General features: G+C 50.6%; 8 protein-coding genes across 8 annotated transcripts; 4 read left to right on the forward strand and 4 right to left on the reverse strand.

The window, feature by feature from the left end:
* Positions 1-285: 285 nt before the first annotated feature.
* Positions 286-3135, reverse strand: C8Q69DRAFT_85192 (putative C6 transcription factor). The gene is made up of 4 exons (XM_028634110.1): positions 2899-3135; positions 2316-2814; positions 1494-2256; positions 286-1429 (listed from the first exon to the last, which is right to left on the reverse strand). Exons 1-4 carry the CDS (start codon positions 3040-3042, stop codon positions 355-357), a joined length of 2481 nt encoding a protein of 826 aa, XP_028482287.1. The 5' UTR covers positions 3043-3135; the 3' UTR covers positions 286-354.
* A 1251-nt stretch (positions 3136-4386) lies between these two features.
* C8Q69DRAFT_85305 (fungal-specific transcription factor domain-containing protein) lies at positions 4387-6841 on the forward strand. Its single transcript, XM_028634112.1, has 3 exons — positions 4387-5088; positions 5138-5740; positions 5795-6841. The coding sequence occupies exons 1-3, from the start codon at positions 4691-4693 to the stop codon at positions 6693-6695; spliced, it is 1902 nt and encodes a 633-aa protein (XP_028482288.1). The 5' UTR covers positions 4387-4690; the 3' UTR covers positions 6696-6841.
* A 2625-nt stretch (positions 6842-9466) lies between these two features.
* Positions 9467-13615, forward strand: C8Q69DRAFT_85206 (hypothetical protein). Its single transcript, XM_028634111.1, has 9 exons — positions 9467-10017; positions 10084-10123; positions 10192-10217; positions 10279-10606; positions 10669-10868; positions 10931-11252; positions 11325-11464; positions 11521-11651; positions 11712-13615. The coding sequence occupies exons 1-9, from the start codon at positions 9967-9969 to the stop codon at positions 13228-13230; spliced, it is 2757 nt and encodes a 918-aa protein (XP_028482289.1). The 5' UTR covers positions 9467-9966; the 3' UTR covers positions 13231-13615.
* A 1072-nt stretch (positions 13616-14687) lies between these two features.
* Positions 14688-15601, forward strand: C8Q69DRAFT_509767 (putative phosphatase-like protein; the record flags this gene model as incomplete). Its single annotated transcript, XM_028633127.1, has 3 exons — positions 14688-15232; positions 15312-15451; positions 15528-15601. The coding sequence occupies 3 exons, from the start codon at positions 14688-14690 to the stop codon at positions 15599-15601; spliced, it is 759 nt and encodes a 252-aa protein (XP_028482290.1).
* Positions 15602-15766: 165 nt separating this feature from the next.
* On the reverse strand, positions 15767-17770 carry C8Q69DRAFT_85371 (alpha and gamma adaptin binding protein p34-domain-containing protein). The gene is made up of 3 exons (XM_028634115.1): positions 16454-17770; positions 16077-16382; positions 15767-16011 (listed from the first exon to the last, which is right to left on the reverse strand). Exons 1-3 carry the CDS (start codon positions 17382-17384, stop codon positions 15932-15934), a joined length of 1317 nt encoding a protein of 438 aa, XP_028482291.1. The 5' UTR covers positions 17385-17770; the 3' UTR covers positions 15767-15931.
* Positions 17771-18960, reverse strand: C8Q69DRAFT_85370 (putative small nuclear ribonucleo protein SmD3). The gene is made up of 4 exons (XM_028634114.1): positions 18767-18960; positions 18629-18689; positions 18381-18510; positions 17771-18259 (listed from the first exon to the last, which is right to left on the reverse strand). The coding sequence occupies exons 1-4, from the start codon at positions 18821-18823 to the stop codon at positions 18157-18159; spliced, it is 351 nt and encodes a 116-aa protein (XP_028482292.1). The 5' UTR covers positions 18824-18960; the 3' UTR covers positions 17771-18156.
* Positions 18961-19228: 268 nt separating this feature from the next.
* On the forward strand, positions 19229-20008 carry C8Q69DRAFT_447326 (mitochondrial PGP phosphatase-domain-containing protein; the record flags this gene model as incomplete). Its single annotated transcript, XM_028629199.1, has 1 exon — positions 19229-20008. The coding sequence occupies one exon, from the start codon at positions 19229-19231 to the stop codon at positions 20006-20008; it is 780 nt and encodes a 259-aa protein (XP_028482293.1).
* Positions 20009-21340: 1332 nt separating this feature from the next.
* On the reverse strand, positions 21341-23262 carry C8Q69DRAFT_407196 (putative homeobox transcription factor; the record flags this gene model as incomplete). Its single annotated transcript, XM_028628146.1, has 3 exons — positions 21341-22617; positions 22673-22881; positions 22949-23262. 3 exons carry the CDS (start codon positions 23260-23262, stop codon positions 21341-21343), a joined length of 1800 nt encoding a protein of 599 aa, XP_028482294.1.
* Positions 23263-25276: the final 2014 nt, after the last annotated feature.

Raw genomic sequence — 25276 nt, forward strand, 5'->3', positions numbered from 1 at the left:
GAAATAAATGGCAAATCATTCCGTCGAAATACAGGGTATTATTGCTTCCACACAGAGTCATCAACCTGTCATTCTCGTCCACAAGCATACCGATTCGGGAGACGTGACGAGATTATAGACCATGTTCGTGCACACATCAAATACCATCAGAAAAGCATAGCCAGATCTCGCAGGAGACCCTTTGTTTGCTACCACCAGGGTGCACCACAGAGATAACGAGCGCCTTGCATATGAAGCCCCAACTCGCTTATTGATATAATATGCCAAAAAGAAAAGCCGTCGCTGCCGTCCAGAGGCCGTCATGAGATGCCTTGTCCATCTATATATAGTGGGTAATAATCCAAGTCAGGAGGCTCACGATCGGTAAAAAGTAGCCGATTCGTTCACTAGATACGCAGAAACATCCGGGATGTCCTCCTCTAAGGACGCCATCAATTCGACTTGCTCTTGCTGACTGAGAGTCCGGTTCCGCCACGGAGGCACTGGATATGGCGCATTCGAATACTGCGAGTACTGATCACCGATACTGCCTAGCCACATCGGATCAACGCTTGCGTCCACATATGCTAGGTGGCTGGCAGTAGTCGACGCAACAGTGAAATTCGGATCCCAGCCCGGAAGGCCGGGAACAACGGAGGGAAACGTATTAAAAGGGGTAGCAGGGTCGAATTCATAGCCGGCAAAGTTGGTGTTGAACGGTACATACGACTGGTTGCCGTAGTTCGCCTGCTCAACGCCTTGCTGGGTGGATACCTGAGACTGAACTGGCGGTGCAGTCGTGAAGATCTGTGGTATCTTCGATGCCTCTACCGCAGGTACGTTGGGACCGGAAGAGAAATGAAATGGAGGATCCGCTGAATGCCCCCTTGAGACCGTCCCCGTCGAGGATCTATCTGAAATGGAATAATCACCGCGTCGGGGTTGTTGTGTTGAACGTATTGACGTGGTTGTAGTACTGGATGGACTAGACATCGGTGGTGGTGTAGCGACGTCTTGCCCTGACGAGGGAGTCGCGTGGTTGGATGGTGAGTGTACCACGAACGAATCTGCGGTATCGTACGCTTTCAGGCACGCGGAGATAAGGCTCCTATACAGCCGCAGGGCGGACTCCACCCCGGGCCATCTTTCCGCAGCCAGTTGAAGTCCTTCAAGTGCCACATGGATGTACTCGAGCACTTCATCAAGAGGGTGTTCCTGCCGAATTTCTGGGTAAGATAGAGACCAAAGAATGGTATTCAGAGCCATGAAGAGAGATTGCGTAAAGATCCAAGTCAGGTCAACGGACCCGGTGGCAATCTGCTCGCGATGCATTCCCACATTAAACGCCGATGCTTCATAACACATCTGAGCAGCACGTAGGGAGGGCTCGGGAACCTGTGGGGATGGCCGAAACATGAAGACAATCATTGTATTACGTCGCCCTTTGAACCTGCAGGAAGGTGTTATTCGCATTTCTCTGTAGCGTCCGAATTTCCATGAGAGGATGCGCTTACCATTTCTCACTCAGACCGCTTCCTCCATCATTTTTCGGACAAGAAGCGACCCAGTCATCTAGCTTTGCGAGCATTTGTGTAAACCATGGATCCTCGTCGTTCACAGGAGTCTCTCGCTTTTTGAGATATAGAGTGCGTCTGATCTCTGCCTGCAGAAGACGCATTTTGAAGAAGTGGATGGCGATGCATTTGGCTAATACGGGCTTGGCCCCTGGCAAAACCCCTTCGGGTGTGATGAAGCGATCATCGACTAGCTCAAAGAATTTCACGTCAATGTGGTCGTGGCTGATGCAGAAGGCGCTGGGACGGCCCAAGCTATGGGAAAGGCCGTACTCCATGGAAGTGACAATCCAGAAAAGCCTCCTTCGCATTTCGATCTCAAGCGCATTCAACGGCTCACCGGTTGGTGATCGAGTGATTGTGGATTCTTCTGTCAGACGTAGGTCCTGGCAGAGTTTTACCGCTACGCCGACAACCCAGTATGCAGCAGTCCTCGTCGGGGTCAACAGGGAGTATTGAGCGATAAGGACCAAGCATTGGAGAGAGCCCAGGTCCATCCTTCTTAAGGAAGGCTCCAGGAATGGCAAAGCTGCCAGATAATAACTATCTGCCAAACCTGCATACGCTGTGCTTAGCTTTTGCATACTAATTGCAATGACAAGTCGCAGCTGGAAATTTTTGCAAGGGTCATCGCAGCCGTTGAAGACGTCTTCTACGTCTTGTCGGAACGATGGTTCGTGGAGAGTGGGGAGCATGTATTGTGCTGGTTATCATTAGCAAAGACCTGTTCAATTCTGCGTAGATAGGGAACTTGGGACGTACCCCGCACCACGAAGAGGTCGATAAGCCGATATGTCAAGTTTCGAGGTGGAAGCTCTTCCTGCGGCATGGAACTAATCATAGGATAAATCTTTGACGTTGGTTTAGAACTTTCCTTAGTGAAAGTATCCTTAATTTCCTGCGCTGTCACTTCGGGAACGACGTCTTTGATGCTTTTCGAGTCCGTGTTCTGCTTCGCCATCTCCATGACCAAACGGGTAATTGCGAGACCGCTGGATGGACCGAGATATTTGGGCTCGTCATTCTCCTTAAATTTGATACGGCCGGCACCTCGTACCATCATCTCCGCATTCGCAGCATGCTGTATGTCCCGCTCAGCTTCCGCAAGCTCCCTTTCTAACGTACGGGCTTTTTCCCTCAACTGTAGAATATACGTCCTAGGAATGGTACAATTCCTGGCAGGATCGTAGTATACACATCTCGCATTGCTCCGTTCACATGGCTCGCATCGTGGAATTCCCGGATCGCATCTGGATTTGCGCTATCACAGAAGCCACATCAGTGGACGTCGCACAAAAGAAGGATTACAGGCCATTCCGTTACTGGCCTGATAGCCTAGACTCACCTGTCTACAGCGCGTACAAGCAGTTAAAGTGTGCGCAATCCGACCATCTGGAATGTGCACTGATTTCTGTGAACCTCTCGACGAAGAGTGCCTCCATGGATCCGTAAACTCGGGCCCGGACGGAGAGGAGTTCCTCTGCGCCATGGTTGAAAACCCCCGTTATCCCCAAACAAGGGCCACCAGTGTCGTCAAAGAGGGTTCGATGGTCTGTGTCACAGAGATTCTCCAGTCCGCCAAGTGACCTTGTTTCAAGATCCTAGATTGAAGAGATCGGAGCTCGGGCGCAATGTCGGGGTGAACAACGACGCCGTCATGATCTCCCTAGGAGCTGTCAGGACACGTCCGGGGCCCCAAACACAGCACGAGGAACAGGAGGGCTGGTCCTACGTATATTTTTCACGTATCTGAGTTCGAATTGACCCAGCGTGTCTGGTTGATCGGATGCTGAAGTGGCTGTCGCCGATGGTCGGCGCCGCAGCCCAGATTGGCGCAAGGTGCAGTCCGTCTGTCGTCCGGCCTTGGTATCAGAGGGCAAGCGTCTCGTCCCCCTGGTCTGTATAGAGTAGAGTAGAGTAGAGCAGCCACTGCCAGCCAGAGAATCTGCCCGAAGCCTAGACTTTGGGGAGACGAACAATAATACTCGGTTCTCAGACTCACAGACTGCGCCGTTGTGAACGACGGCCCGTGACTCGTCTGGTGGGGCTGGCGTGGGGTCCCAGAGCAGAGTCCATCCGCCAAAAGTACTAGAGTCGAGTTCTGAACCACAATCCTACCACTAGCGACCTCTTAGTTGGCCTCTCATTCAACCTGCGTTGCTGACGCTTATCCGGCCTTGCGGTTGGAGGGAAGCAGAAGCGGTCGCTCTCTTGACGTCTAGCGAGCTAAATAATCCTAGTCCAGCGCCCTTTTCCTATCACCCGTCTCTCCTGAGATATTATTATTACACCCGGACTGCGAATTGATGCACTGGAATGTGTTCTGTCTCTTTTCTTGGACTAGAGTATCCAACCGTTGATCACCATCCGTTGGTCTTATGTACTACATGATCGACGTTCCCCGTTAACGTCTCGAAGCTCAATCCGCTACTCGCACTGGAGGAGGGACGCAGACGGAGACAACCGCAGCAGTCACTTAGTCGAACCCCTCCGCCGCATGCGCTGGATGAAAAAGCCTTGGGCCCCATCTGAGATCCACCAATATTGATCCGTTGAACGCCTCCGCGGAGCAATCAAGCTCGTCAGTGTATCTCTTTCTCGTGGCATCTATCTGTCCGGCCCCTGAATGCTCGGCTACTGTGCACTACTTAGCCGTCGTGGAAGGCTTCACAGTTCACACAATATTGTTGTTGCCGGACAAGAACGCCAGTTCCGGCTCCGGCTCCGTGACACTGCGACAGCCCTATAGGATCCAGCCCACTAGTCGCCCGTCCATCACTGTCATCCAAATTTACCGATAAGGCTGGCTGCCATTCAGCTCATGCAGGTCCTGCGCCGGGCACCATCAGCTGCACGAAACGCGGTCTAACCAACTGACAGACAAACTAGTTGGCGGTGGTGAGGTCAGTTACATAATATGATCTCCTCGGTCATATTCCATTTCCTGAACGTTTTTCTCTCAATTTGCACCGTCACCTCGCTCCTGTCCCGCAGTCCTCCAATTGCCGTTCTTCAGGCTTGTCTGTACTCTGCCGGAGATGGAAGCGATATAACCATAGTCAATATGCCCGTTAATCATGTATGTCTTTCCTGGACTAGCATGCTGACTGTTCCGTAGATAATGTCCGAAGACGAGGATGTCCACAGCATCATTTCTGGAAAATCCTTTGCTGAAGGTCAGTCGACCTGTGGCAGCCTGCTCCAGGTGTCGCACCGCAAAGATCAAATGTGATGGGAAGCTACCTGCATGTTCTGCTTGTGAGAAAGCGGGCAAAGCAAGTAGCTGTTCCGGAGCGACCGATGAATTTGCCAAAGGAAAGGAAAGGAGCTATGTAGCATCTCTGGAGGGGCATTGCGAAAGACTCGAAAGGAAGATTCGTGAGGTCCGTCGTCGTCAGCAGGCTCTGACACAGGATGGCTCCGAAACTGCCCAGGAAAGTTCCATCACGTCCATCTCAGCGGGGGAATTCAGGGAGAAGGCACGCCGTAAGGAGGTATCTGATATAGATGACCTTGTTGGAGATTTTGGGTATTTGTAAGGAGAGCGATAGGCAGTGTCTGCGACCATCGCTAACCAGTCCCAGATCTGTCAATGCCACATCGAGAGATTTCAAGGGGATCACATCGCGGACTTCATTTGCGCAGCTCCTTCTCACTGTCGCTATGGGAGAACCGCTTCCTCGACACCCGTCGAAGACCCTACCGCCTCGCCATGAAGCCACAGGACTTCTCGAATTCTACTTCGATAATATATTCACCCAGCTACCGTTCTTTGCGGAGACAAACTTTTGGACCTCTGTAGATGCAGTATACCAGGAAGGTGGCCGTTTTGCGAAGCCCTTCGACCATTGGATTGTTCGGATGGTACTAGCCATCGCGTCCACTTCGTTTTCGCAGCAACGCGGCGACCAGGATCAAAAGAGAGCCCTCTCCTTGGTTTCCGCAGCATTGGATTATTCAGAGGATGTTCTTCACCCGGGATCAATACCTGGCATCCAAGCTATTCTATTGCTCGCCCAGTACTCTCTAGTTGACCCCGAGCATTTTCGCAGCTGGTATTTGGTCGGATGCGCTGCTCGAGTCATGGCGGATCTTGGGTTGCATCAGGATCTACCTTCGGGTGCCATGGCAAAGGATCGTTTGGAACTGCGCCGTAAAGTCTTCCATTGCATATACTCCTTAGACAGGTCCGTTACCTCTTCCTATGAGTGTGTTTACTACATGCTGATGTGCCCAATCAGATACGTGAGCACAGTGTCACAGCGGGCCTTCACATTCTCAGACGACTCCGTCAGTGTTCCTCTGCCTCCTATCACACCTTCATCTACACAACCGGCCGCCTCGTACCAGAATCATGTCTTCCTCAGAAGCACTGAACCGGCGTTCTATCTATTCCAGATACGTCGCATTCTGTCATCCGGCTATCAAGAGATGTTTTTCAATAATCATAATCCGTCACCGCAACCACTAGTCCTCACATGGACAATATGTGCGAAGGCTCGCGACTGGTTTAACAAGGCCCCGAAGAATGCACCACATTTCTTCACTCTCCTGTATCGCCTAGAGCTGCTTTATACCATTGTCGTGGCAGTTTCCCCATCTCACCGGGATCCTTCGATTTGCGATTTCAGCAAAACTATACTCTTCGACCGGGCCATTGATTACATCAGTCAAGTCCATCATGTGATTGGGAACACTGGATCGTTACCATTTTTGACGTTCATCGATATTCAGCGAGTCGACTATGTTGGGCGACGGTTGATCGATCTGCTGAGCCAAGACTATGAGCTGCTTCTCAGCAATTCTATCCCCGAACCTCCTCCGGTACCAGCGGGGACTCCAGAACCGCCCTATCTAGCACCGGAAGACCGCATCAATTGTCTTGGCAGAGCAGTGAGGTGTTTCCGCTACATTCGAGACATTTTGGAGTTCTCTGTGCGAAAATGGAATGCGCATGAGCTCTTGGAAAGATTTGAACTAGACTCGACAGTCGTAAGGCGGCGACTCGCAGAGACTCCTGCAGTTTATAGGGCCCCACCCCATACATCCTTTGTCACTGGGGAGAATATGCCATTGAATAGCTCCTCCGGTGGATATTCTGGATTTGGTCCTGGAAATATGACCTCTCGCAGACCTTATTGAATCTGCGTCCCCGCCCTAATGAACGGTCGCCCGACATACGGATTGAATGAGCGCCACGTTATCTGGCACCGTTCCTTCGGGAGGTGGAATCTCACACTGAAGTCTGCCAGCAGGTTACACGTTGAGAACGCCTTTGTCATCAGTTCCTCGTGTCACTACAATCAGTGATGATTTTATCCTGAAATGAAGATACCCAAATTTACGATTACAAGGAAATCTCAACGGCACAAATTATATATGCGACGGGTTGCGCTTTCGGCGTATGAACTCAACAACATTATTGTCTGTAATTTCAGGAACCGGTATATACGTACCCATGCATATTATATATCGCTTGTTGGTGCGGGTTTCTGCGATAACACGTCATATACTTCGAATATTGGGGAAATATTTCCAGCACTCTGAATAACCCATGCGCGTATATACAATGGATAGTACCAATGTCGAGGCATCGTGCAAGAAGAGGAAAGAAAGTCGTTACTGATAGTACACGCATGTATAGTATATATTGGCTTTCTGCAAGCTCAAGTCTCCGGCACTCTTATGCGATGCGGACCCGGACTGTTCGTAAGATGAGGATAGGATTATGGCAATCTGGACTGGGGAATCCATACCAATCCTGCTCTTGCTACCTTTAGAATCTTGGGAGCACCTTCTGTGACCTACCAGGTACTGTAGCTCTTGCTTGCTCAGTATCATTCGTCACTGGAATAGCTATCCCGTCGTTGATATCTGGGGCGGAGTAAAATCCCGGCCAACGGCGTAAAGCGTAACCATCACGCCTCTCATGTGTAGGAGATAAACTCGACCTATTTAGTATATACTCCACCTTGATTGTATGATATAGCAGGTGAGGTCGATGAGAACAAGAATTTCCTCGTGAAGGCGTGTTCTTTCTTAACTACGTTATTTTCATATCCGCAGCTTTTTGGTAGGTTATGCTTTTGCGTAGTGGGTTATCTTTTTGCTCGTCTTACCCTATATACAGGTAAAATGGTTGAAACAGACGAATTATGCGATCTTAACACTGCGCCTATGTCAACTGCTTCATAAGTCGAGAACCCATCGGCTGACAAGTCTACAATAGAACCAATTATCGAATGCGTTATAAATGTATAAAATCAGTATAGTAATAGTACTTGAGAACTTGGAACTCTCCAGAGAAGGGCGAAAGGGCTGTGCTACTAAAGCATTAGTCCACCTAAGCTAGTACCTGAATGACTATCTTCCAGAATAATGATCTCGGCACTCAAAGATAACAATACCTCAGCCACAGCGGCTTGCACTTCCACCTGATGGCGGTGTCTAGGTCTTGCATCGATCCTTGCGTCTTTTCCGATTGTAGGACGCGGAATAATGGACCGCAGGGGAACCAGGGTTCTTCTTCCAACTGGGAACAAGCAGGTCCCAGGAGATGACCAACGCGTTTTGACCCCGTATGGCTGTGCAAGCCTGCCACGACAGTGGGACCCTGGTAGAGTAAAGCTATGAGGTACCGCTGGCGTGGAAAGGTCCGCATACCTTTCAAAGCTCCCTACTGCAAATCAATAAACCTCTGTCGAATCGAGTGTCTCAAGATTCTCGAAATTATATGACGACGTGGATCGGCCAAATTCGCCTTTCTTTGCTTCTGCTGTCGCGTGGTGCAGGATAGTTAAGAGTATGACGGAAGTCAAGGCCCTGTTCGATTATATAATCCGGGCTGGGGGCCACAGAAAGCATCTCGATCATCTCATGGCGTAATTAGACAAAACCGGTCAGATATTGAATATTGATGTATCCCAATAGCTCATTGTTGTGATGCTAGTCCCCCTGACTGCTACACAATAATCATATGCACCGCCACCTTTTCGTTCCCGGCGCGCGGGGGAGTATGTGAAATATTGAAAGTGATAATCGCAAGGGGCGCGTACGTCTAGATCTTAGATTAGGGCCCACTCAAGTCCATATAGACTTAGAGTGATGGTTCCTCTGCGAGTCTGGGGCGACGTCTATCTTATACAAGGATACCCACCACGGATGATAGAACCTTCGATCGCCGCCCGAGGACCTGTAAACAACAGCCTTGTCATCCTCCTGGGAGTCGGGACATGCTCTGGATCTGAAGTAGGGCCAGCTCCATTGAACGCTACAGGAAGAAATCGGATTATTCTCGCGGGTATGGAAGCACGAGCGGTCAATCGTACGAAAAACAAGACGCCAAGTCTCCGTGTGGTCTATCGTTGCCAGTTACCTGTATTAGCCATGTCTCGGGCCTGTCTAAACACGTGAAGCTATAGAGCATGAACCCTCCCGGCGAAGTAAAAGGGCCCAGAACCAGGCGAGGAGGCTTGTGAATATCCGGAAATGGCAACACTACCAGGTCAATGGGTGGTTTTGTGTCCGTAACAGCGTGCACTCGAAAGACAGGCCATGCTTGATGTCGCGATGTCTAGTTAATTCGTGTCATGACGTCAAATTGATGCGGTGCAGGCGCTGAGCAGGGAAGAAGTCGAGAGGATGTATCGACAGACAAGGTTTGAACTCACGATGCAACTCCTGAGCCGTGTGCGCCAATCTCTTACTTGAACAGGATAAGAGACACCTGCCGTCTCTTCCCAGCTCGATCCAGAAAAACGAGAACCGCCCGTGCTTTTGCTGTCATAGCTTCTTCTTGGCTTGGGCTCTTAGGGCTGGCCCACCTGGGAAGCTGGGGATGGCGAACGACGTAGGAAGACTAAGCTTGCCATTACTGCAGAGGCTGGAATAGCAGAGACGGGAACAGACAACAACCATGGCAGCGAGACGACGCTCAGTCTCTGCGTCCGTGTAAGTAAGTTAGTAAGTTATCCAGGAAGAATTCCGACGATGGGTTGTCCAGTGACACGACACCGTGACGTCAACCAACCAAGCTCCCTTTGGGCGCCTCCTTTGTGAGGCCATGAATCACTCCATGCCAAACATGCACATTCCCTCCCTCACGCAACCAAACCCCCCTTGACATTTATAACAGTCAATGGCTCTCTCTCCTGCCCATCTTCTCCTGAATGTTTTGACTGCCATATACCCTGAAGCCCTCCAATACAGTGCTTACACCCACCCCCATACCCCCTTCATTCCTCAAGTGATACCCCAGTGACGGCTGTACTACTAGACGAACCTCGATATCCCCACACAGTATAATTTCCCTAATATACCCTAATTGCTGCTGTCGTTGAGCTCGATCCTTTTACTTGACTTGACTGGAGACTCTCTTGGTGAAAGAACCAGCAATAAACAAACCGGTGCCATCATGTCGCCGAAAGCAGTTAACCGTCCTGTCGACGCCAAGCAGAAGGACAAGGCAAGTCCATTGTGCTAACACTTCGATTCCAGATCAGAGCAATCATGCTGACAACTGTATTGACAGGACATCAACACTAAGCTCCAGCTCTACGGCATCTACTCAGGTAAGTAGCCTAGATTCCAGCTTCCTGAATCATTATCAGATTGTACGAACTGACGACTTATATTACAGCCTTCGAAAATGGAAAGCTTCCAACCGTATGGCCTCCCAATTGTGCTCCCATCCATAACGAGGACACGTGTATGACAACCCCCACAGAATAGGCAGTGTGATGTCGCCTTGAACAGCGCTCTCAAGTCTAAGGCTCTCACCTCTCCCCCGAAAGAACTCTCCAGCGAAGGCCGGCGTCTCGTTCAGGATCTGCGTGACGTCATTGACCAGTCCAAAAAGCTCTGGCTCTCCAAGAACGACGGCAACCTGCTCCAGGAATTCATCTGGAATGCCACGCATCTCAATGCCGGTCAAGCCAACAAGCCTAATGTGCCTATTGACAAGCAGTCCGCACAGCAGGACGGTAGCCAGGCTCTCGAGGGTTTGAAGACCCTGGGAGAGCTCCTCATCACGAACGGAGAATTCCGAAAGCTTCGTACGTCGCTTCATTCAAGAGAATTGAAAATTTTTGTGCTCAATACTGACAACCTTGCACAGTCAGTGATGCCACTATTTTGCTTCGTGACATTGCAGGTGACGCTGCTTTGAAAGCGGGCAGCAAGGTCAAGCCTTCCGAAGAGCAGCTCGCTGCCATCGACGAACCTGCCCCGGAGAATACTTGGCACGAGAAGCCCAACATTTCCGCGGACCAACTGAAGTCTCAGGTGAAATCTAAGACGCAGAGGAATGCGCCCGGGGTAAGTTCGATCTTTAAAGATCTCAGATGAGTTAAAGCACCATATGCTTATTTGACAATCAGGACCGTCAGACTCTCGAAGAAACTGCAAACACTGCTACCCAGGCGGCCACGGGTGGTCAGGATCCCAGAGAGACTGGCAACATTGATGTCCGCTCCGGGGCTCAGGCGGCCACCTCGAAGGCCCAGGAGGCGGTTGAGCAGGGTGTTCCAGAGGAGACGAAGGGCCAGGCGCGCGAAGTCACTCAAAAGACGAAGGAAGTCACGAATGAGACGAGGGAACGTACGAAGAATTACCTGAATGAGAAGGTTCCTGAGGAGCGACGGGACCAGTTCATTGGACGGGTCAAGAAGATGCTCGTGGAGATCCAGAGTCACCCTGACTGTAAGTACTCCTGCAACGAAGTCTCAGACCGACGGCCAACGAGATTGCTGACATTGCTATCGCGTTTTTTAGACCAGCAAGCTATTGAGACACTGCTTACTCTCGCCGAGAAGTACACAGGTCACGGCAAGGATCTGACTTCTCAGACTGGTGGATCAGTGAAAAACCTTACTTCTGATGACAACCTGAAGTCCGCACAGACTAAGCTGAGAGTACGTCTTCCCGCCGCATGTGAATCGATGTAGATTATACTGACGGGTGTTCCAAGGTCCTGATCGAGCGTTTTGCCAACTACACTTCGACCGATGATTTCTTCGATTCTTTGAACGCCATCTACCGCGACGCTGACCAGGATTCTCAGCTTAAAGGCTGGTTCAAGCATGTAAACTCCTTCATTCGGTAAGTGGATGATGTATAGAATGTAGTCATTATATCAAAAGCTAATCTTAAGTCAATTAGAAAATGCCTGCGGGAGCAAGGCTACGTCCTGAAGGATGAGGCGACCAACGAGTGGAGGGAGCTCTATGACGACGGTCGCTTCCTGCTGCGCGAGCGCTACAGAAATCATACCGACCGTGTTGCCGATGAGGTCAAGTTCTTGGCCGACCAGTTCAACCAGGATCCTCAGAACAGGGCCTTTGCAAACTCTATGGAGAGACTGTTTAAGGACCTCGGCCAGGATCAGAGCGGAAAGCCTGCATTCAAGAAGCATCTGATCAAGGATATCACCAACGTCATCTTGCCAACCATCTTTGAGAACGTTCGCTACGTCCCAATCCCTCGCATTGAGGTCTCTGACCCAATGGTCGATGTGATTGTTGAAAATCTGGTGATCGAGAGTGACAGCTTGATGCCGAACGTTGTCGAATTTGGCACCGACAACTATTGGCGCTGGGGTCGTAAGAATATCGGCAACAAGGCCGACAACAAGATGATGATTTCTGCTTCCGGTATTCAGCTTGACTTGAGAGATGTCAGCTACTATGTCAAGAAGAAGCAGGGATTCCCGTCGCTCACCGACCTGGGTGTCATGGATATCTTCCTTGGCGGCGAGGGATTCAGTTTCAAGCTTGCTGCTTCCAATGCTCAGAAGAAGGACCGACAGAACTTGTTCAAAATAGACGATGTCAAGGTCAAGGTCCACAACCTTGACTTGAAGGTCAAGAAATCCAAGCACAAGGCGCTCTTCACTGTGTTCAAACCCCTGCTGTTCAAGGTTGTCCGTCCTGCTCTTGAGAAGGTCTTGGAGAAGCAGATCCGGGACTCCTTCGAGAAAGCTGACGCCTTTGCTTACGATATCCAGACCGAGGTGAAGCGTGCCCGCGAGTCTGTCAGGGAAGGGGAGGATCTCCCGAACGTCTATTCACAGTACATTAGTGTTTTCCGCAAGAAGATGACGGAGAGTAAACAGAAGGCTGAACAGATCGCTAAGCGCGACACCAAGGTGCAGACTGCAGTCACGCACCATGACTCCATGTTCAAGGATATTAAGTTGCCTGGCGGTATTAGCAACAAGGCGACTGAGTACAAGGAGCTTGCGCAGAAGGGCGAGCGCTGGCAATCTCCCGTGTTCGATTGGGGCAGCGCATCTGAATCCACAGATTTGCCTCGTGCCCAAGAGATCAGACGCAAGCCTCATAGCACTACCCAGAGCCGCCTCAGGGATCGTGGAGAAGCAGGCCAAGAGAATGGCCAAGAAAGTGCTTCTGGAAGATACGCCCTCACCGACGCTGATACTACCAACGCCTACACCAACGGTCGTACCACGAACGGCTACAGCAACGGCGGATACAAGGCCACTGCACCCAACGGAAGCGTTTCTGCTACCAACGTGGACGGATACCCCACTGATGGCTTTTCAAAGCAGATCAACCAGGCCTTCTCCGCAGACACCTCTCGTGATCTCTCCGGTACTCTCAAGCAGGGTTCTGATGGTCTGACGGTGCCTGGGACCTCCGCTACCGTTGACCGCGTCTAAATGGCCAACAGGACCCGGTAGGGAGAACCTAATGCGCTGATACCCAAACAGTCTGTTCTATGACGAATAGATGTGCTACTTGCAACGCGTGATACCATTTCCTATGTATTGTGTTTTCGTGATTGATTTATGCGCAGATTCTGACGGCCATGTACCTGACGGGACAGACGCCGTAAACAACAGCTAACATGATGTCAAGCATATTATGACCAAGCCGTATCCAATCCTTTCTTATTTCATATCATGCGATCTAATCTTAATACTGCTACCCTCGAGAGGGCCATGAGACTAATACAACCCTACAAAAACAAACACCATTCATTTGCGTTCTGTACTACTAGCTAGTCTTTGTCAGACGAATCTCATTTCTCTTCCGTTTATTTATGATGAACCTTCAGCTCTATCTTGAAATGTCCTAAGCGGAGTTTCTGCTTCTATAGTATGACGCGGCTAGAACCTGTTCTCGCGACACATGGTGTATTCTACACTATTAGAATACTTATTGGGCAAGGGCTGAAATCTACCTTGGTGGATTTCGTCATTGCCTTGGTACTACACAACGCTATCGAGGTCTGAACGCAGCTTCTTAGCATCTAGTTTTCCCTCTCATTATGGCCGCACAAAGGCCGCATGGACTTGCTAGATCTTTCGGATCTAGATTTTTTATGTAGTGACAATATAAATACCTACGGAGTAAATGTCCCCGTTCAGGATAGACCGTTTGCTTCCCTGTCATAGGATTCGACACATCAACAGCTTGTCAATAGCCTCAGATACAAAATAAGAGGACCGGGGCAATCTCATCCATTGCTGGATGCGCAAGTATAGCGTTGCTTTTCGTCTTTCCTTCGCTCTTTTCGTACCGTGAACAAACTCTGGCGTCGACGAAGAGTAGTTTCATGATCTTGTGGTACTTATATATCGTACCGCACACTTGTGATCGATGCACTTCGACATGAGATCTAGAGTCCAGCGATATACCACACGCCAGTACACGGACCAAGAGATCCATGTTATACTTACGTTCCTCTAGTCTAATTGGATTTTAGTGTCTTGTACTAAAAGTGTAAGCAGGGCGTGTCCCAACCAACGCCAAAACAGGAACCGGACCAACGAGCCACATGCAAGGTGGTTTCGCTTGCCGGGACCTCGAACCTATTTTTTGCTTCCCTGTCGTATCTATAAAGCTAGGGAGGAAACAATCGCGCATATCTTAATTGCGAATATTTTAGAGGTTCAGGGGTCCTCCTGCCTTCTTTATTAGAGCTCCTTCCGGCTGCGAATTCGCTGCCTCGGCTTGTAAGTAGAGTTCTCGCGCTAAGTAGGAGGTCAGATCAGATCTTCCAAGGCTTCCAACCTACAAAGCGAGCGGCTTTTCTGAATATCAACGCCGATCCAGGGCTCTCCGCGAAGAATTCGAGATTTCAGACCGTGGAAATAACTGCGAATCCACAGCAATGCCGCCCTCGAAGACCACGCAGGCCTCCACGGCCCCGAGCTCGCGCTCCGCCTCCTCCCCTCTGGTGCGATACTATCTCGCAGCGTACAACCTCGTCTGCGTTGCCCTCTGGACTACCTGCACGCTCCGGACCTTCCTCCTTGTGCCCATACTAGCACCGAGGGGCCACCTCCCCGCTATCTTCACGCATGTCTTCTCCCCGCTCCTCACCGTCACGCAGACGCTGGCGGTGCTCGAGATCCTGCACTCGTTGATCGGAATCGTGCGCGCTCCATTCTTCACGACTTTCCTGCAGGTTGCGAGTCGATTGCTGCTTGTCTGGGGTGTCATGTTTCTCTTCCGTGACCAGGGCAATGGCGGTATCGTTGGCGGTGACTATGAGGGCGCAGGGAAGGGACTCACTCAAGGACCAGGCGCGAAGGTCGGCGACTTCGCTTTCCTCGGCTGCATGGGCGCATGGGGTGTTACGGAAATTATCCGTTATGGATTCTTTGCTCTGCAGGTGCTGGGTTTGAGAGTTCCGAGCTGGTGGATGTGGTTGCGGTGAGTTTCTTTCTTCTCTTTTCTGGTTATTTTTTTGCAGGAGACCGCAATCTGACGATGGACAATTTGCTACGATTAGATACAACACCTTCTTTGTCCTCTACCCGATTGGTATCTCTTCGGAGTGTATCCTCATCTTCAAGGCACTCGAGCCTGCTGCGGAATTGAACCCGCTGTACAAGTGGTTCCTGATTGCGAACCTGGTCATTTACGTTCCTGGTATGTCTGCTGTGGTTTTCATTTAATGGAGCAATGCTGTATCTGGAACCAATACTGATAATTATGTTCGTTTCAGGCTCCTACATCCTCTACACCCACATGATGGCGCAAAGGCGCAGAGTTCTGAGAGGCAAGAAGAGAGTGGACTAGATGTCCCGCCAATGGAAGAGTTATCTAAGATGCTACTTTGGCAGTCATAATCCGGGCATCATCAGTTGTTCAGCTAGACCGAGTCTGCAGTAAAAGCTTGGTCACTGTCCGCTCATGATACACTTGATTCATGCAGACATCACAGATATCTGTCGACGGTGCCCGACCTGATGTCCACGATTCTTGCCGTATGAAAGGACTGAAAGGACTGAAACGGATCGAAATCACCTGCCTGCTAGAGGGGGGTACCCAAAGCCTGTATATGTACACGTAGACATGAAATAAAAGAAGTATGATCACAACCGCGGAGACTGTATCATATGTACGACATCATAGCTCTTTCATGATATCCCGGACGGCCTTTGCAGCGAACGACTTGCGCTCGTGCTCGGGGAGTTCAGCGCTCATATCTATATCACATATGTCAGCAAGAATGCAAGATAATGCTTATCAGATAGCCGGGGAGCACGCAGACCTTTGATAGCTTGCATTCTTATCATGAGAGTCTCTAATGCCTCGACTTTCATTTCCCGATCTTCGTCGTCGTCATCATCGTCAAACCCATTGAAATTGTTGTCAGTTTCACTTCCAAAATCGTCTCCATCACCGCCGCCATTCTCGATCGCGAATCGCAAACCCATCATTTCACGTCCGAGCTCATTAACCTCGAAATCGAATCCGGCTTCGCTGTTGTTGTCGTCGCTGCCCTCCTGGTCATAGGAAGATGCTGACCAGTCCGTCGCTTCGAGGACCTCTTTGATGCGGGGAATACCTTCGAGTTCTGCAAAACATTAGACCATTACCGACAAAGATGATACGATAAGCAACAGCTAGGATAAAGCGCCAACAAACCTCCATATGGATTCCTCCTCACCGGACCATTTTCCTCTTCCTTATTCTTCGGGTCCCACTCGACGACCTCAAACTCCATCACGCCCATATCGTACAATTCATCTTCCCACCATCCTACCCCGAACCTCTGCTCTTCCTTCGGCTCACCCACTTCATCACCACCTGTCCGCATTCTCTCTTTCCCTTTCTCTTTCTCTTTACCAGAAGAAGAAGAAGAAGCAAGCACCAACAAGGTAGGCACTTCACCCATACCCCCCCTCTCCTCCTCAATCTGTCCCTTCACTTCTCCCACAACTTTTATCAAATCCTTAAGCGCGCGCACCTCCTCATCAACACCATCACGCTCGTCCGCAGGGACTGCTTCTTCCGGGATCGCTGAGCTCAGAGCTTCCGGATTACGCACACAAAGAACCACCGCGCCGATGGCGTCTCGAACGACGCGCGCATCCGCTCCGAGGAATTCATCTTTCCATCGTGTAGACGTAGGGTATGTAGAAGCGTTTTCTGACGATGCGTTCGAAGGAGAAGAATCAGTCGTAAGCAGAAGCGGCACTTCATCAACCCAAATCGGTACTTCGGCCGTGTAATACTTTGTTTGTATTCGGAATGGAGCGTGTGTTGTGTAGCCTGCGAATGTTGTGGTGGTCGTCGTCGTAGTAGTAGTAGCTGTTACAGTCGCTTGTCCTTCCTCCTCATTATTATTATTATTCTTCTTCTCTTTTTCCTTTCCCTCTCCAAGATCGTTTGATGACTCTGTCGTAGCGCTTGTGGTCGTCTGCGGCGGGGTACTGACCGGTACACCAGTGAGGGAATGTAACAGCGACGGAATGGTCGATTGCGCATGCGATGCCGGCGAAAGGATAAGGAGACGGCGCGGATTAGAGATGTTTTTCACATCTTTTGCGCTCTTTTCGCCTGCGACGGTGGGCATTGTGGCAAGGGGAAATGTTGGTGGTTGGCGGTGGTGGTGGTGGTGCTGATGTCGGATAAGTAGTTACCTAGTGGCGGTGGGAGGAGGATCGAGGTTGGTTTTTGCGGAAGTATCGAGGGGAGTAACTAGGAGGTTTCAAGTTAAATGAGGATAAGTGAGATGAAGGCACTCATTATTTGTAAGGATGATTCCCGAGTGAGATTCTGGAAAGAGGGAATAAGATATACGTAGCTATATGATAAAGATGTGAATGGAGCTCGGGGGATTTGCGCGCGGAGAATGATGCGGAGAGAGCGGAGACTAAGTAGGTCCGTAATAATTCCGCTGCCAGCCAAGGATATATAGAACCATCACCGCTTTTTATTACAAACTGGAAAGACAAAAAAAAAAGAAATTTCGGACTAGGTCATTTTTCATTGTAGCTCTCTGTGGCCTTCTAGAAAAAAGCAATCTCAAAAGTCGCCATAAATTTCAAGCCATTAAAAGTATCCGACATGCTTTCCACCTTCCTGACCCAGTCCGAACAGGCTGACCGGGCAGTGAAGAACTGAAGTTGTGCCCTGGTTGATGCCCGTATAGATCTCAGATCTCAGACCTGGAAACAGATCGAGAGATATCCCGTCGAAACAACTGGCGCGGATATAAGGTGAAGGTGAAAAGGGGATACGCATGAAAATAATGCCACATATCTCCCCAGCGCCGGGATGAACATGTACTGATGTTCCTTTTTTCCTTTTTTTTTTTGAATGAGTCCCCAAATGAAAATACGCATCTATCCTCTCCTTTGGCCTCTGGCTCTGTTGACTGTGGCCTTACCACGAGCGAGACCGACACCACGTCCACGCTGGCCTCGGGAACGGAACATGGGGGCGTTTCTGTGGTAAATCCAGAGTCAGTTACAAATGATACTCAGAAGACTGAAGCACGGCTATCGTAAAACTCTGCCAGAAGAACCTCGCTGTTCTGATATAGCATTGGACCGCGAATCCAACATACCTCAGCATATCCGGCACGATGAAGAATCGCACATGGCTTCCCCGAATGTAGACCTGGTCCAGATGTGACACACGACCATCGCGCGCTGTAACGGTGATATCCTTGAGCTGAACGTTCATGTTGTCCTCAGCTGTAAATCGCATTCGTCAGCGTGCCGCAAAGACAGATACAGAATGGTGGACGTCGATGAAAAGAGACATTGCCAGCCACCAACAGCGTCAAGATGAGACACTCCGCATGATACGCACCTTCAAGGAGCTTTCCTCTGTAAACCTGGCCGGACGTGATCTCGAGGGTGACAACATGGCCCTACGCGAACATCTCGTTAGCCAAGCTATCCACGACGTGCGCTTCAACCAAACTGAAACCCCAGGGGGATAACACACCTGCGCTTCGTTAAGAAGCTTGATCGGGATTCCGATCGTGCTAGTCTGCTTACCCATCTTTGCGATGATGTGAGCGATGGAGAGAGGGAGAGAGAGATAGGTTGCTGTCGTCTGAGCTTCGGCGGACAATCGAAGATCCAGGGCGGACCCGTGGGGCGCGAGTTTTGCGGCTCTGCTGAAGCTTTCCGCCTTCCAGGAACGTTTCCGGCCTACAAAGAATCGAGAAATTAGAAGAGTCTATATTTGCCCTGGAAGTTCTGATTATCATTATTATTATTATTACTATTTTTTTTTCGAAGATCAGGGAGTCCTCCCCCCCTAGATCTTTCCACAATATCATGTCTCTGACCTCTTGACCCAACTATCAACTCCATCACCCCAAAAGTCCTCTTCCGCCCATCGCAACAACCAGCATAAAATAACTAACCAAATAATCAAGAACACTATATTATTCTCACCACAATGCCCACCCAACTGAACTCCAGCTTACAAGCATTCAACCTCGCCGTGTCCACATTTCTCAAAAACCCCTCACAACTCCTCCCGAACCTCACCATCCCAACATTCATCCAACTCCCCGAACAACTCGGTCCGCACGTCTACCCATCACAACCGCAACAATCAAGGAACTCTCCTTCTTCTTCTACATCTCCTTCTCCTCCTAGCAGATCACCACCCTTAATCCGCGCTCTCGTCGTCGATAAAGACAACACCCTCTGCCCACCCAAAACGACACTCTTCCCAAAACCATACCTAGATAAACTCCACTCTCTCCGAACATCGCCTACCTCGCCATTCAACAAAGACAAGAACCCCCACTCGATTCTCATCGTGTCAAACCGCGCCGGAAGCAGCGCAATCCACGAGGCAGAGGCGCAGGATCTGGAATCGAAGCTATCCGATCTGAAGATCCCCGTGTTTCGACTACCCGCAGGGTCGAGGAAGAAGCCGTTCTGCGGCGCGGAGGTTCTTGCGTGGTTCCAGGAGAGGGGCGTCGTTGAGCGCGCGGATGAGATTGCGGTCGTTGGGGATCGGATTGGGACGGATGTCTTGATGGCTGTGGGAATGGGTGCTTGGAGTGTTTGGTGTAAGGATGGGGTTACCGAGGGGGTGGGTAGGGATGCGGGCAAGACGGGGTTGGATTATAGGGGGTTTCTGGCGAAGATGGAAATCGTGGTTGAGCGGTATTTGAGGGAAACGAAGGGGTTGAGACCTTCTGTGCCAGAGGGTTGGGAGGCTTAATTGGAATGAGTGTCTGAATAGACTGAAGGGTGGAATCCAGGCGTTGAGTTGAGACGCACCCTGCTGGTTGGATACTTCAGCAGGAGAGAAATCTATACAGAGATGCCACGAGGGCTTTGATGGCATAGCGTGTGACCCGCCTCGGTCTCAAGACTGGAAGGCGTCCGGATATTCTCAACCGGCTTATGTGCCAGACGATGATGCACGCCTGCGAATACTTGGTTTGTCGGGTTACACGTGTACATTGGTCATCTTGACTCTAATCTGGGCGGTAGATCGGGGATAGGTGGTGTACTGCCATACAGGAGGACATGGGCAAGATATACCCGAGATGTTTAAACATTTTCGAAGACACATAGTTAATGGGGGAAAACACATTCTCATTCTGATCTGCTGTCCGATTTTGTATATTTATTTACCCCAAATGACTCGCGATCCCTGACAAAGCTGGACTCGCAGTCTTAGCATACGAAACATACCCATGAGAATACAGCGAATGGCGCTCTACGAGAACTGTACATAACTATATGTGGCGTCAAATGGATGCCAAGGAGCAACTACACACCACCAAAATTCCCAGACCATGACTCAGATTTGCATATAGATATATAATGGAAGTGGAGTTCCAACACCTGTAAGGGCACGAATCAAGTAGAAACAATAAGGAAACTAATGTCAATATTCCCTTGTCCCCCGACCCAGAAATGCTAACTTTAGTCGCTTCTCAGACCGACTTTCTCGCATGCTCACGTAAAAAGATTCGAGAAGATCAACAATATCACAAATAAATCTTTAGACTGGGACCGACATCGAGCCTTCGGTTATAGGTATAAAAAATAACCAATAGAAGTGAAAAAAAAAGAAGAACCAGTGACCAATGTGCTACAGAGCCGGCCGTAGAAAGAGAAGGGTATTAATACAACCAAAGGAGACAGTGCCAGCAGTAATGATCAAAAAAAAAAAGAAAGAATTCGACTGGCACAGGTTCACTGTCCTGACAGTCGCTGCCTGAACCATGCGGATTCGTAGGGTAGCCTCAAAATATCACCCACACCCGTGGTGACTCCATGAGAAATCCTGGAAGTTAAGAATATAAAAAACAAACACCTCCCGACTAATTTGTGGGTTTGACGCCATGGGGCCGGCCATTCCGAGACCGACCATCCATAAGCCTTTCGAGACTTGGTAGGAAAACCATATAGAAACAAAGAACATCACAAATGCACCCACTCGATGCAAAGAAATGTCGATAGTGGGGGGGTATATCCGGCAAAGCCTCGCGTAAATAACGTCGATACGAGCTAGCCACATCTTCACGATCCAGTAGCCAAGCTACCGGGGGTCAACAGTATCGAAAGAAATGAGGCCATTAAAATCGGCCTGATTGCTATTCGGATGTTGACTTTGCAATCCTTGCATCGCGAAGTCGAACCCGGAGCCATCCAGCCCACCCGGAGACGACAGGCCTAGGTTGAGATTCTGCTTCGAGTACATCTCGCTCAGCATTGTGCCATCATCCGAGAAGGTAGACGGGTGTTCGCTACCCAGGGCCAACATGTCTGGAGTCGGGCCATGGTGGATGGTCGAGAGGGGTGGTGACTGATCTGCGATCAGAGGGTCGGCTGGGCCAACGGTCGAGACTGGGGACGCTGTTTGCATCATCATCTTAGAGTGGTCCACCATCGGAGACGGAGACATGAAGCCAAGGTTATACTGAGCGCCCATGTTAGTAACAAGAGACATCGGCTCAGATGTACGCCCTGGTGCGAAGAACGAAGGACTGGCAAAGTCCGAAGTGGAGGCTGTCGTGGTAGCTGACATGGGGTACGAGCGGAAGTCCATCCCATAAGCACCTGACGTGTCAATACGCAAATTTGGTGCCAACGGTTGAGCGGACTGAGGAATAGGAGCGAAAATGCTAGGGTCAGGCGTGAACTGAGTCGTTGGCTGCTGCATGTGGAACGATGGCATCGGGTTCTGCATAGCAGAAAAGTCAATGGCAACCGGCACAGACCGACTGCGTTGGCGCTTGTGTCCGCGACCAGCCTGCAAATGCATCGGGAAGTGGTTCTCAGGGTACATTCCCATGAAGTTCTGGGCCACATGGTTTGGCTGTGAGGCCGGACGGTGGATGACAGGAGACGACATGGGAGCAGACATCGGATAATGGTTGAAAGCCAGACGGTTCTGAAATGATTCAAGAGACACAAGCTTCGCAAGCTGAACGCTCAGGACTTTAGGATGACCTCCGAGGTGATGGACTAAGATCTGGCTGGCCTGCTGATCTTCCGTGAAATCTCCACACTGGTAAAATCCGCCTGAGTTCGACGAATCCATGTAGAACAACGGCGGCCGATTCAACTCGACAATGAGACCACCAGGCCGTGGTGGGGTACCGTTGGCATTAGGCGTTTGGTCGCCAGATTCAAGAGTGATGTTTTTGATATGGGAAAAGGGGTATTCGATTTTGTACCCTGCAGAATCGTTGTTGATATAGTAGGTCATACTGGCCTTCTCTGGGGAGTAGAAAATAACCAGATCCATCGCGTTTTGTCCAACGCGGCGCCAGCTGCCAATGCTCAGAGAGCGGCAGGTAAAGTGATGAATGACTGCGATTCAATCAGTAACCTCAGGGCAAACAAATTTTGCGATCTCGCAACATACCGATTTTGCCGGAGTGCGCAGATTCACCGTTATACGCTCCAGCAGTGCCGTATCCTCCCAGGCCGCTCGTGCGACCAAAAAGGTCTCTGGTTCCAGGTTTATTTGGGTCAAATTGCATAGCCAGGTATTGACGCATTGATTCCGGGATCGAATCGCAGTCTTCGCCAGTCTCGATGCTCTTTTTCGCGATCATCTTGATCTTGGCTCGTCTATCGCAAAGAATCAGTTCTTAGCCCCCAGAGCGCATGACACAATAACCGTCCAAGACTGTCCTACCTGTTCTGGAACCAGATCTGCACCGATCGTTCCGTCATGTTGATCTCCTGCGCTATCCTTTCACGGACGGCAGCTGTCGGAGTGGGGTTCTTGTTGAACTCGAGCTCGAGCGTGACCAATTGATCCTGGGTCGCCCGCTGACGTTTCTGGTTCTTCTGCTGCTGCGTCAAGGTGCTCTTTCGCGCTGGACGACGAGAGCCAGACTGCGATGCAGGGGCGGTCGAGCTCGAGTTCGATGGCGAGGGGGTGGAGGCCGTAGGCGTCGTAGTTGCCGACGTCGACGACGACGGGGCGGGAGTGTCTGTCGAAGACATAGTTCAGGATATATATAAAGAAGAAACCGGGTCGACGATCAGAGATGGGCGTTATCCGGGATGCCGGATCCGCCGTGATCGGGTCGAAAGAGTAAATCGAGAAGAGGCCAATTCGTCTGTCTCGAAGCCGCCTCAAGCGCGCAAGAAAGACAGTCAAAGGAATGGAAGCCCTGCTCCGCGACCGGACGACGCGAGTCCGTCCGGTTGTCTTTTTGGGATCGAGAAGCCGTGCTGACAGGCGTGGACAGGCGATGAAGGAAGAAGCTGACCTAGGCAGCTGGAGTGTAGAAGACGAGGCCGTGAGGGCGAGTTGAGTCGGAAACGACTGAACTGGGCTGGCACGAAGTGAGTGTCCTGGCAGTTGTAGTTGTAGTAGTCTTGTGTGGTAAAAGCTGGTCAGGCAAAGGTGAGAACGGTAGGGACCGATCGAATGAATCGAAGAGAGCCGAATGAGCGGTATGGACGCCGTAAAGGAGTGAACGGACGATCCGTGAGGCAGGAAAAGAGAAAGGAAAGGAAAGAAACGGGAGGGAAAGATGGACAGCAGGTAGGGTCGGAGATGACGTTGGAGGATATGAAAGATTGGAGGAGAGAAAGGGAAAAGGAAGGCGAAGAGAGGGAGAGAGATCGTGAGGGACTGACTGACTGGGCTGGGCAGCGAGGAGAGAGAGGGCGCGACAGGGCCCAGCGGGCCGGGAGGGAGTGGACGGGTTCCTAAGCCCGGCGGTTGGTGGGCTGTACCAGATGGTACGGTCTTGTTCCTGTCTGGTTCCTGGCATTATTTTGCCCTGGAGGGGGAAGAACGGCGGCCTGACTGGTGGACCGTGCGAGGCCTGAGACCGCCTTTGCGGACCCTGCGGAGGGCGGTCAGGCCTGCCCCAGGAGCAAAAAGTCAGGAAAAACACACCGAATTGCCCAACTTTGCCTGTCTGTCGTCCTCTAGTTACCATACCCATACCATACCATACCGTAGGTACCGTATCTAGGTACCCTCTCTGCGCTGCCGCCGTTGTCCGTCTGTCGCCCTATTCTACTTTTTTACTACGTACTACTTTGGCTCTCGAATCGGCTTGGAGCACCACTCCAGAGTCCAGGGAGAAAGACCACCCTGCCTTCTTCTCCACGACATCATCCCACCGCTGACGGGTTAGGTATTACATTCGTGTCCCCAGTATGAGTTGCACTATATCAATCATTCACGTCCTCATACAGAAGGTGAGATAATCCTCAAGAGGTAAATAGACACCTAATGATACGGTCGAGGACTCCAGAGACTCCATAGGCTGGTGTAAGTCCAGTGACGAAAGAACTACTGGGCTCAACATGGATCAACCAGTTGTGCTCCGTCCACCCTCAGTGGTATCACGGTTACGACGATACGAAAACCCTCGCCAATCCACGGGTGAGTGATGCTGGCTGAGGCAGTTGTTTTGCTCCGCTGTGCCTGTTGTTGTTCCTGCGCACACCTGTATCATGAGAGCAGCACTTGATTGGACATGAGAGCCAGAATACAGTTACCAATGGAGCAGACGCTGCAGACAAGGTTGACCACGTAGGTACGCCTGGGACACAGAGTGGTGCCACGGCATAGCAAGCATTCTAGAGGACAGCATCGGGTGCATGGTTGATCTCCAATGCAGGGCGAGAGAGCGTCCCGTTGCCCTGGCTGGCTGGCGACAAGGCGCATCGCTGCGAACAGGAAAACTCGTCCATTTCCTGTCAATGCAGGAGTCACGTTTCACTCGGGGAATAATGGCCGAGAATTTTGTCTCTATCAATTCTTTCCTTTTTATCGACGACGATTGATATCAAGAGAAGAAAGGCAACGACAGCGGCACCCTTCTCGCCACCAGCAAGGGGAAAGCTCATGCCAGATAGAGGACTCCCTATCATTATTTGCATAGATAGACCCGTGCTTTCAACAATACCATAATCCTTCTATAGAGGCTTTCGGACATCAAACGGAAACCAGCTCTGCGCTGGGCGGGGCGTTCTTCGTTGGGATCCAGTTCTT

The sequence above is a fragment of the Paecilomyces variotii genome (assembly GCF_004022145.1).
Source record: "Paecilomyces variotii strain CBS 101075 chromosome Unknown C8Q69scaffold_12, whole genome shotgun sequence".
In the NCBI taxonomy this organism is placed as follows: domain Eukaryota; kingdom Fungi; phylum Ascomycota; class Eurotiomycetes; order Eurotiales; family Thermoascaceae; genus Paecilomyces; species Paecilomyces variotii.

Bases quoted from the DNA above. Each gene is read 5' to 3' on its own strand.
- C8Q69DRAFT_85192 (XM_028634110.1), bottom strand. From the start codon at position 3,042: ATGGCGCAGAGGAACTCCTCTCCGTCCGGGCCCGAGTTTACGGATCCA. The intron at 2,815-2,898 runs GTGAGTCTAGGC...CTTCTGTGATAG, and splicing joins CTTGTACGCGCTGTAGACAG to CGCAAATCCAGATGCGATCC. The intron at 1,430-1,493 runs GTAAGCGCATCC...ACCTTCCTGCAG, and splicing joins AGCGGTCTGAGTGAGAAATG to GTTCAAAGGGCGACGTAATA.
- C8Q69DRAFT_85370 (XM_028634114.1), bottom strand. From the start codon at position 18,823: ATGGGTAAGCAGACTAGCACGATCGGAATCCCGATCAAGCTTCTTAAC. The intron at 18,511-18,628 runs GTGCGTATCATG...TGCGATTTACAG, and splicing joins CAGAGGAAAGCTCCTTGAAG to CTGAGGACAACATGAACGTT. The intron at 18,260-18,380 runs GTATGTTGGATT...GATTTACCACAG, and splicing joins ATCGTGCCGGATATGCTGAG to AAACGCCCCCATGTTCCGTT.
- C8Q69DRAFT_85206 (XM_028634111.1), top strand. From the start codon at position 9,967: ATGTCGCCGAAAGCAGTTAACCGTCCTGTCGACGCCAAGCAGAAGGAC. The intron at 10,869-10,930 runs GTAAGTTCGATC...TTTGACAATCAG, and splicing joins CGCAGAGGAATGCGCCCGGG to GACCGTCAGACTCTCGAAGA. The intron at 11,465-11,520 runs GTACGTCTTCCC...GGGTGTTCCAAG, and splicing joins CCGCACAGACTAAGCTGAGA to GTCCTGATCGAGCGTTTTGC.
- C8Q69DRAFT_85305 (XM_028634112.1), top strand. From the start codon at position 4,691: ATGTCCACAGCATCATTTCTGGAAAATCCTTTGCTGAAGGTCAGTCGA. The intron at 5,089-5,137 runs GTAAGGAGAGCG...AACCAGTCCCAG, and splicing joins GTTGGAGATTTTGGGTATTT to ATCTGTCAATGCCACATCGA. The intron at 5,741-5,794 runs GTCCGTTACCTC...GTGCCCAATCAG, and splicing joins TGCATATACTCCTTAGACAG to ATACGTGAGCACAGTGTCAC.
- C8Q69DRAFT_85371 (XM_028634115.1), bottom strand. From the start codon at position 17,384: ATGCCCACCGTCGCAGGCGAAAAGAGCGCAAAAGATGTGAAAAACATC. The intron at 16,383-16,453 runs GTTTGTTGGCGC...AATGTTTTGCAG, and splicing joins GAGGAGGAATCCATATGGAG to AACTCGAAGGTATTCCCCGC. The intron at 16,012-16,076 runs GTCTGCGTGCTC...TATGTGATATAG, and splicing joins AAGAATGCAAGCTATCAAAG to ATATGAGCGCTGAACTCCCC.